Here is an 11,102-nt window from a genome sequence, read left to right as displayed (position 1 = left end):
CAGAGGATTATTACTGAAGAATTTTAACTGCTGATTCGCTCAGCCTGCGTAGAGAGGGGAAAATTATTCGACAATCTGACACGGTCTCGAGTGACACAAACTATCTGTCCTGCTTAAACCCTATTTCTCCAGAAGCCGGTTCAGAACACAAGGATACTCGGTTTAACAAAAAACGGAAGTTAGGTGTGGGTTTTTTGGGAAATAATCTCTAAGAGATACAGTACTTTCGGCACAAGGCGCCTCGATGGGAAAGGCCTCTTCCTCTGTTTGAGTGTATGAACATGAATAGAGGCCGTTGTCTTCTCTATCTAAATGCGAAGTGTGGTTTTATCTTTAAAAAAGGGGACGGATTTTCTTTTTCTCTACAGTGTGTAAAGGTAATGAAAAAAAAGTACCGTCTCCTTCCCGAGAAAAAAAAACATATTGTATTCAGTTCAAAGTTCGTTATTTATTACTCTTTTCTTACTCGCATGGACACCATAGACACTCCAGTACATTAACACTGCATTGAGAGAGAGGGGTTAATACAGTACAGACACACTGACTGACTGGACACTCCAGTACATTAACACTGCATTGAGAGACAGGGGTTCATATAGACACACTGACTGGACACTCCAGTACATTAACACTGCACTGAGAGAAAGTGAAAATATTAAGGGGGAGAGTGGTTTATACAAAAGACCCACTCAATTCAGTCACTGCCAAAGACACTCTGGAAAATATCTGTGTTTCTTTTGTCTTTTTAGGGAGAAGATTTATCTCCATATGTGGTTAACTAATAATGCTGTAGATCAGTCTGATTACATCTGCTTTCTTAAACTCCATATTAAGCTAGAAACAGCGTTTAACAGTATTTTGTTACAGACACACGAGTGAGGTTACTTTATTGATTCCTAATAAGTTTTTCTTTTTTATCAAACATTCAAACCCTCCCTCTAGTCTTTAAAAGATTTAGGTGAATCAGAATCAGTTAAGCCTCTGAAAATCAATATTATGTTCACAAATATCATAATACTCTGTATTACTGGTCTGCTATATATATTGTATAATTGAAGCTAAATGAAATAAAAGGCTTTTTTTCTGGTTGTGATTTATCATTCTGCTTTATTTAGTACTTAGGAAAAAACAACAACATTCCATTTGCTCAAGACCATCACAGATACAGGTGCATAATTAATTAATTAAGGACTAATTAATATCAGGAAAGCAGCAGAATAACTCACACAGGCTTGAGGAAGGAAAATGAGACACAGGACTATCTTCAATATACAAGTAAACAAGCACAGTTAACTAGACCTTGAGCTATAAATGTCTGAATGAGCAGTGCAACACAGACCTGAGGGCACCAGTGTGAACTACATGGAAGTGCATAAAACTGAGAGCAGGAGGCACCTCCTTACACAGAGGGTGGTGGGGGTGTGGAACAAGCTGCCCAGCCATGTTGTTGAAGCCGGATACTCTGGGTTCTCTCAATTCACAGCTGGATGAGTCCTGTTTAATCTCCATTTAAGACTGTTCTAATTGGATAGGCCTGTAATTGTGTGGCAACCTTTAACTTTCCATCTTAAACAGAAAACATCTGCATAGAACAGATTAGTGGCCGCATCTGTCACTCTAAGCAAATATTTCACACATATGATAAGATTCTATTTAAAAGTTCGAGTCTCTGTTGCACAGTTTAAAGTGTATTGATCCCCAGCGAGGTCAAATATCAAAATACAAGATATAATGGTACAATAAAGGGTATATACAAAATAATCTTATATGGAGACACCGTATGCAACTTTCCTAATAAGAAAATCAGTTTTGGCACTGTGAATAATAATTCTGTACTTTTATATAAAGTTTGTCAAAGTTCTTTTTTCAAAGCATTGATATAATTTTTTTCAGTAGAGGTCCCTGAGCAATGCTTAGGTCGTAATAACTATAGGGACATTACTGCATGAGTTACTTAAAAAATACTCAAACTGGACAGGAGAGAGAAGCAATATATTCTTCCACTCACTAGTATAATATTAATAATTATCCGTTTTAATGCCATATTAGTTTGGTCGAAAAACTACCATAGTGTAAGAGTAGTCTAAGCGCTAATGACACCATGCTAGTATCATGCTGTCACAGTGTCTGTCACAGCGTTTTTACTCTAAACACCTTCTTCTGAAGAAACAAGACGGAATGCCTGCAGAAGCTGTAAGATGTTGGCACTATGACAGATACTATTTTCTCAGTGACTTAAACAACCAGCTACATAAACAAACTACATGCAATCAACGAAGATTCTTTTCTGATGACTAATAGATGCCATGAAATGTACAGTACACAAAATGCATTTAACAGACCCCGTTAACGTGTGCAAAACAAAACATGTGCAAAAGAAAGTTTTATTTCCGTCTTATTCCTGCGAGGGCCATTACGAAGCTGAAATGCAGCCCACATAGCGTGTACGACTAACTTGCACATCTTAAAAGAGTAACTTATTTCTGAAACATGAATCTCCAGCCAAGGCTTAAAAAAAAAGTAGGTTCCTAACATGCAAAGTGTAAAATACAGTTTATTCTTGCTTAGTTTTCCGTTTAACGGATTGATGAGGTACAATGTAAAAACGGGATGTCTTATCTTGTCTTGTGCATCTTGACTTGATGTGTAAACCTCCCACAGGTTCCAGTATAAAGTGTTCAAGTTCTGGTCACTCGAGAGGAGCAAGTGCTTAGGACATGGTGTGGTGGATGAATGGTGCAGAGTAAGATGACAATGAAAACCTGTGGGTGACGTGGTTCATATGGCATTTCAAACTTGTGGTAGTTTTTCATCTCCTGCTGTCTGTTTCTTCATCTTCCTTGATCAAGAAGTGCATCGCATTTGACGTTCTGCCAGACTCCAGATATTGTCTTCTAGCTCAAAGCAAGGAATGCTCTTTTCTCGTTCTAATGAAGATGCTCTATTTTTAATCTTTAATCTAATTAGTACAGAGTACACATCTAATTTTTTATCGGGATGCTAATAATTACCACTCGATAAGGATTCGTGACATGGGATTTAGAAAAGACTGGCTAGAAATGAGGGACTGTTATAAAACAAAAGAGTAGAGGAGAGAAAACGGTACACCCCGATATTTGCAACTGTGACTCAGGAGTAGCCTTGGGGTCCAACTCCTAACAGCCAGCCTGCTGTTTCCCAGACAGAGGGTAAATGCGCAAGCAGTGAACCTTGTGTGACGATATTCTTCATATATCGGCATCATTTTCAGTCATTTTCAGGGACTGAGGTGTGTGTCCTGTCCTTGTCAATGGAGAGTGAACTGTGTGTCCTGTCCTTGTCAGTGAGGATCCTGGCCTGTCCAGCAGTGCAGTGCTTCTTCCTACTGCTCTCTGGTCATTCCCCTTCTCAGAAGGTGAGATTCACCATCTTTTCCTACGGAACCAATTCACACCAAGACCTTGAAACCTGCAAGAGGAGAGAGACACATTCAATACTAATAAGTCATCACTTCCCAAAGGTCTTGAAGAGTTAACCTGTGATCACTTACACAGGTGGAGTGTTCAATCAAGACAGTGCTTCTCAAACTTTTTGGACCAAGTACCACCCTGTTCAAACCAAAGCATCCAAGTACCACCTAGAAATCATCTTCTCATAGGAGCCCCAGAAAATCTCAATGACCAACATGAGCGCGCGTGCACACACACTCATATACACATATAATAAATATTTTAATAAACTTTAGTTGATATAGCACCTTTAAAGATGGTTTCTTAATGCGCTTTACAGAATGAAAACAGGAACAACAACAATTCAAAATAAACAATAAAAAAGCACCATTTCAGTGAGAGGGGTGAGCCTGTTTAGTCAAGCAAAGCAGATGTGAATTCATTGGTCGAGCCCTGATACAATTCACAACAGATTCCTCAGACATCTTCTTGACGGCAAAGGTTTCGCTGTGGATGCTGCAGGGCGTCCACTTCATTTCTGGAGCAACCTCTCTAATTTGAGCAACTACACGCTGTATCTGCTTGTCATTGCTCTAGCACCCTCCGTAGAAACTCCGACGCATTTTATCCAGCCGATGCCATTCTTTACGATAAATTCATCCAGAAGCTGAAATATGTGCTCTCTCAGAGGTTCCTGTTGGTAGCGGCTTACAGAACAGAAAATCCTCAAGGGACGTACCCTCAAACTCGTATCTAACGTTAACGAGCATATTGGCCAAATCAAAGGCATCTACAGACTCGTCTAACTGCAGTGAAAAGCACCTGCTCATCTTAACGCGCTCTATCAGCACACTTTTGATATCATCCGCCATATCAATAATTCTCTGAGTGACTGTGTCTTTCAGAGGGGGCAGCAGGTCAGGCTGTTTCGCAGCTTTTTCTCCACACATGATGCGTGTCAGCTCTTTTGCCAACGGTAAACAAAGTTCTTCACCAATAATGTGGGGCCTACCTGCTTTAGCAATCCGCAAGCTTGCATTTTTCCCCGTTTCTGTTTCAGGAGTTTGTCTCAGAAGTTAAAAGAAGTTTTTATTTCATGCGCATGGGAGCAAAACAGAGATGTTCTGTGTATTTTTCTCAAATTAACCTAGAACAGTCCTTAAATATTTTTCTGTTACCAATCATGCTTTCCTGCGCTCACAAGATTGGCAGTGTTCCAAAATCCCACACATTCTCCTACTTCCCTATTTGCTGGAGATATCTTTTTAAATACAATTGGCCCCTTTCGTTCGTGGCACGCATTCCTATACAATGGTATAGATTTACATAGTAGCTCTTGTGTGCACTCAAATATTAGCGCATACTGTATCGTAGTATGTAGGCTGCGTATTTGACACAAACTAATTTTATTAAAAAAGAATTTTATGAAAACCTGTCCCAGTTTTTCAGTGAACACAACAAATTTCGTGGTGTACCACCTGGGGGCACTCAGAGTACCACAAGTGGTATGCGTACCATAGTTTGAGAACCATGGAATTAAGGCATGAGGATATCCCGGGAGCAAGATTCACACCATCCTTCACCTCCAGAACCAGCGTTCCCCTCACTGAATTACCACTGTCTCAATAGAGCACTTGCTTGAACAAGTGCTCCTTCTCTTTAAATGACAGGTGGTTTCGGGGACCCTATAAGAATAGCTGGACTGGGGCTTCCCAGGTTCAGAGCCAGAGACTGCTCTCTTGCTGTCTTAGATTGAGACTTTCAATGCTTCAGAGTTCTTCTGGATTTATTGTCATGCTCATGCACATATCTTTAGAAGGAATTAACTGCAATTTGTACACTGTGCTCATGGAATTGTAAGACATAACTGTACGTTAGCTGGCTTTGCCGCTGTTACCTGGTTCTATTTTACCCCCCTAGTCATATTAGATACCCCTGACAGGAGAGCAAGGAGTGAGTTTGCTCATTACTTTGAGCACTATGGGGGGTAAAATCTGTCTGGTCAAGTCGGCTATCTGTCTGTTCAAAGATCTCTTAGTCCCTTTGGCGTCTCATCTTCTGATGAGATTGTTTTATAGGCCTGTGGGCTCATCAGTCATTTCCCCTCCTGAGACAACCAGCTGCAGCCATTGAAAGTCTCCCTGGATCTCCGAGATCTGCTGTCTTCAGTAGTTTTCAGGCAGCAGGTCGCAGAAGGCAGCAGGTCTCTAGAGACTGGGGGACATTTTCCTTGCCCTGCATTAGAGAGAGCTGTTTGTCCTCACTGAGCTGCCAGAGTCAATCCCAGATCAGGTTTGTCTCAGAGCACACAACTGCACGGCCTCCGTTCAGGTGTGACATCCATTTCGTCCCAAACTGTGCCTCTTCTGTTTGGGAAGAGGGAGGAACCAGAAACACAAGGAAAGAATTTGCTCCTGGGAGGCCAGAAGGTTTCTCGATCTTCTTCCACCCGGGAACACTTCATTGCTTAATAGAGTAGAGAGACCTTGAACAACTGTTAGACAGCGCCCCCTGGGTACCAGAGCTACAACAACACTCGGAGAACATGCAATCTCCGACTGAGCAGACACCGAGATCTCAAACCCGGGGTCCTGGAGGTGTGAGGGGGCTGTTCCTCGCTCCATGCCCCCAGTCCTGTTCCTGTTGCTCCTGTGAGAAGGAGCAGCAATAGTAGAAGTAGGAGTAATGCTGCAGAAGGAACAATAAGGAGAGCGAAAAAGGTCATTTTAATGAGAATCATGATCAATCAATCAAGCAGTCAGGGATACAGGATGTCCTTACCTGCAGCTGTAGCAGCAATGTGTCTCCGAAGGTGCAGAAATGTCTGCTGAATGTCCAAATCCCTTTTCCTGTGGCGCACAGCTCCAGCCTGCTTGCTCTAACTGCAGACGAGCATAGTGAGGAAAAGATAAACAGTCTCTCTTTCCCGAGAGAAGGAGGCGTCTCGTGTCCTGATTCAGGCTGTAGCTGCCCACAGGAAAGGGAGACGTGGGTTCGAGCTTTCCCGGGCAAAGAGAGTGGAGCCACAGCTGAGCCGCGAGAATCTCTGCAAGGCGGGCGGGGAGAGGACAGACCACAGCTTGCGGTGGACTCAGCCCCCTGCGTGCCCCCCAAAGACAGGGTTCTCACGAGCGGGCTGTGTGGGGCTGTCTGGCCTGCCAAGAAAAATGTCACACCAGAGATCTGGAGAGAAGCTCAGGGACACATTGCTCAGAGTTTCTCCCTTTTTAGGGAAAGGCTGGGAAAGACTCGAGCGATTTGAAAGGAACAATCAGAAAGCATGGATTGTCTTCAGGATTTTTATATGCAGGGTCTTGTGTGTCCTGTCCTTGTCAATGAAAACTGAGCTGTGTGTCCTGTCCTTGTCAATGGAGACTGAGCTGTGTGTCCTGTCCTTGTCAATGGAGACTGAGCTGTCCTTGTCAATGGGGACTGAGGTGTGTGTCCTGTCCTTGTCAATGGAGATTGAGCTGTGTGTCCTTTCCTTGTCAATGGGAGAATGAAGTGTCTCCTATCCTTGTCAATGGAGTTCAGTCAAGAGAGCTTTTTAAGATGCAGGACCTGTGTTCGCACTGATATTCACTTGTGCTACCATTTGCAGTAGCTTTGAAGAGACACAGAAGAGTCTAAAAAAATCCTAAAATTGCATTATTGCATTATTGCACAAAGTACTTCTGAGGTACTTGATTACGTCACAGGTCATCCAGAATGATGAAAATATCAGTACTATTGTTTAAGTCTGATTGCCCAACATCCTAACAGTATAAACATGTACGCTCTTGTTTATTTTTTCTTTGACTTTTTTTGTCTTTTTCCTTAACATTATGTACAGCGTCCTTGGGGTTGGAAAGGTGTTTTACAAATTAAAGATATTACTTATACCAGTTGTAATCTCACGGTGCAGGATTGTGTACTGACTGAATCAATGCAGTAGTTTACTATAATAGCCTGCAGAGGAAGATAGAGATTCAAATTGGTTGATATTGATAAGGCGTGAGGACGTTGTTGTTGTTTTAATTTTATGTGGAAACTTCGAGTCTGGGGCCTTGTCCCAATTCTCACACTGCGCCCTAAGCTCTTCCTCCGAGGCCGCACGTCTGTGACGTAGCGCAGGTGTGGACGTCAAGGGTTCGAGGGGCACTCACTCACACACACTCACACACACTGACCCACGCGCACATACTGACACATTTGCAAACACTGACAGACTCGATTACACACACTCCCTGATACACTCACACTGTCACTCTCATACTCACACACACTCCCGCTGTCTCACACACTTACACTCTTGCTTTTGCACACACTCACACTAACATTGATACACTGACACTCTCACTCGCTCGCACTGACACTCTTGCTGTCGCACACTGACACATTCACACACACACTCAGTCACTGGAACTCTCACTATCATACACTGGCACACTCGCACATACTGACGGACTGCCTCACACTCACTGTCTCGCACACACTCACTGACACTCGCTGTCTCACACACTGACGCTCTTGCTGTCAAACACACACACACACATGCAGTCCTGGTGATCCAGGGAGGTGTGGCCGAGGCTGATGCAGTGCTGGTGATCCAGGGAGGTGTGGCCGAGGCCAATGCAGTGCTGGTGATCCGGGGAGGTGTGGCCGAGGCCGATGCAGTGCTGGTGATCCGGGGAGGTGTGGCCTAGGCCGATGCAGTGCTGGTGATCCGGGGAGGTGTGGCTGAGGCTGATGCAGTGCTGGTGATCCAGGGAGGTGTGGCCGAGGCTGATGCAGTGCTGGTGATCCGGGGAGGTGTGGCCTAGGCCGATGCAGTGCTGGTGATCCGGGGAGGTGTGGCCTAGGCCGATGCAGTGCTGGTGATCCAGGGAGGTGTGGCCGAGGCTGATGCAGTGCTGGTGATCCGGGGAGGTGTGGCCGAGGCTGACAATCCAAAAGAAATCCAAAGGGAGAATCCAAAACGAAAGCAAAGGTCCATGGCCAAGTAATCCATCCAAAAACCAGAGATTAAAAACAGGTGCTGGGTCGGGACCAGCGGGGGGAACAGGAACAGGCGCAGGAAGCTAAAAACATAACAGAGCCAGGCGCACCCAGGTCCCGGGCTCGCACAATGCGGAGATCAGATGGAGAGCCACAAGTGAAGTGAGCGCCTGGCTTTTAAAGGCGAACTGAAACGGGGTAGAAACAAGGAACAGGTGCGGGGAATGAGGCTAACGAGGAAGGGCCGGAGCGCCCTTAAGAGGAGGGGTTTGCAATCGTGACAGTGTGAGCTGTCTAAGACCGGCTACGAGACCCACGCTCCTCCTCCTTGACGGGCGGGCGGTGGCCGCCGGCAGTCGGCCGGTCTCAGACAGAGGGACAGGCAGCCCAGCGCGTCTCTGACGTCTCTCCGGAGGAAAATGTAGAGAATCGGATCGACCAGAGGGCTCAGGTTCATGATGGCCAAGGCTGTAAGCAGACAGACTTCCAGCACATTGGAGTAAGCGGCGTCCTCGCCTGCAGCTGCAGAGAAATAGGAGTAGCAAAAGAAAATCGGCCCATACATCCCGGTGAATATTCCCAGGAGGAGGATCATCAAGCGCCGAATCCTTTTCTTCTCCTCCTCTGGGACAGAGACGGCTCTCCCCACGGCTCTGCGGATCCCAGCACAGGACAGAATGAGGACCAGCAGCGGCAGAGGAAAGATAACGACCAAAAACAGCCAGTAGGCAATGGAAGAATCGAAAAGTTCCCCCACCATGAAGGCTATGCCGAGAACCCAGACGCTCAGGGAAATGAGGACCGCGGACTTGGGACTCCGGTGATACCGGTACCAGAGAGGATGGGCCAGGGCTACGTACCTCTCGAGGGAGATGCACAGCAGGAATCCCACTCCTGCCACCACGCAGACGGTGTATGTCATGATGCCCGCAGTGCAATGACCGGGGCACTCATAGTCGTTGCTGGTGGAGTCGATGAACAGGGGCAGGATGGCAATCCGGGTCACATCCGACAGGAGCAGGTTGATGACATAGACGGGGAGGGGGAAGTCGGTCTTGATCAGGCGGAACAGTCCATAAAGAGCCAGGAAATTGATGGGCAGTCCGACAACAAAAAAGCAGCTGTAGATCACCAGATGGAAGGTCTTAATTTCTAAGAAATCATTGTCATATGTAGAGTTTCCTTCGGTGGTGTTGGAGAAGTTCATGCTGTCCATTTTAAGAGTTGGGTGTTGAAGTGTCCTGTCCTTGACAATGGAGTCTAAGCTGTGTGTCCTGTCCTTGGCAATGGAGACAGAACTGTGTTTCCTATCCTTGTCAATGGGGACTGAGGTGTGTGTCCTGTCCTTGTCAGTGAGGATCCTGGCCTGTCCAGCAGTGCAGTGCTTCTTCCTACTCCTCTCTGGTCATTCCCCTTCTCAGAAGGTGAGATTCACCTTCTATTGCCACGAAACCAATTTTCACCAAGACCTTGAAACCTGCAAGAGGAGAGAGACACATTCAATACTAATACAGTAAGTCATCACTTCCCAAAGGCCTGGAACAGTTAACCTGTGATCACTTACACAGGTGGAGTGTTCAATCAAGACAGCGGTTCTTAAACTTTTTGGACCAAGTACCACGCAGATCAAACCAAAGCATCTAAGTACCACCTTCAAATCATCTTCTCATAGGAACCCAAGAAAATCTCAATGACCAACATGAGCGCACGTGTGCGCACACACACATATAATAAATATTATAATAAAGTTTATTTTATATAGCACCTTTAAAGGTGTCTTCTTAAAGTGCTTTACAGAATGACAACAGGAACAACAACAATTCAAAATAAACAATAATAATGCACCATTTCAGTGAGAGGGGTGAGCCTGTTTAGTCGAGCAAAGCCGATGTGAATTCATTGGTCGAGTCTTGATACATTTCACAGCAGAGTCTAACAGATTTTAAATCGTCAGGCATCTTCTTGATGGCAAAGGTATCACGGTGGATGTTGGAATGCGTCCATTAATTTCTGGAGCAACCTCTCGAATTCGTGCAACTACACCGCTGTGTCGGCTTGTCATCGCTCTAGCACCGTCTGTACAAACTCCGATGCATTTTATCCAGCCGATGCCATTCTCTACGATAAATTCATTCAGAAGCTGAAATACGTGCTCTCCTGTAGTTCCTGTTAGTAGCGGCTTACAGAACAGAAAGTCCTCACGGGACGTACCCTCAAACTCGTATCTAACGTAAACGAGCAAATTGGCCAAATTGACTACAGACTCATCTAATTGCACTGAAAAACATCTGCTCATCTTAACGCGCTCTATCAGCACACTTTTGATATCATCCGCCATATCAATAATTCTCTGAGTGACTGTGTCTTTCAGAGGGAGCAGCAGGTCGAGCTGTTTAGCAGCTTTTTCTCCACACATGATGCGTGTCGGCTCTTTTGCCAACGGTAAACAAAGTTCTTCACCAATAGTGTGGGGCTTACCTGCTTTAGCAATCCACAAGCTTGCATTTTTCCCCGTTTCCGTTTCAGGAGTTTGTCTCAGAAGTTAAAAGAAGTTTTTATTTCATGCGCATGGGAGCGAAATAGAGATGCTCTGTGTATTTTTCTCAAATTAACCTAGAACATAAAAAATATTAAATATTTTTCTGTTATCTATCACACTTTGCTGTGCTCACAAGATTGGTGGTGTTCCAAAATCCC

The 11,102-nt window shown here is 44.9% G+C and overlaps 1 protein-coding gene across 1 annotated transcript; it reads right to left on the bottom strand.

Moving 5' to 3' along the window:
• Positions 1–6,224: 6,224 nt before the first annotated feature.
• On the bottom strand, positions 6,225–9,863 carry LOC148660177 (G protein-coupled receptor 4-like). Its single transcript, XM_088638141.1, has one exon. It carries the CDS (start codon positions 9,619–9,621, stop codon positions 8,710–8,712), a length of 912 nt encoding a protein of 303 aa, XP_088494267.1. The 5' UTR covers positions 9,622–9,863; the 3' UTR covers positions 6,225–8,709.
• Positions 9,864–11,102: the final 1,239 nt, after the last annotated feature.

The sequence above is a fragment of the Lepisosteus platostomus genome, chromosome 6, assembly GCF_059453375.1.
Source record: "Lepisosteus platostomus isolate fLepPlt1 chromosome 6, fLepPlt1.hap1, whole genome shotgun sequence".
Classification (NCBI taxonomy): Eukaryota; Metazoa; Chordata; class Actinopteri; order Semionotiformes; family Lepisosteidae; genus Lepisosteus; species Lepisosteus platostomus.
Note: the sequence above shows the minus strand (reverse complement) of the source record. Positions and strands in the feature narration are given on the sequence as shown.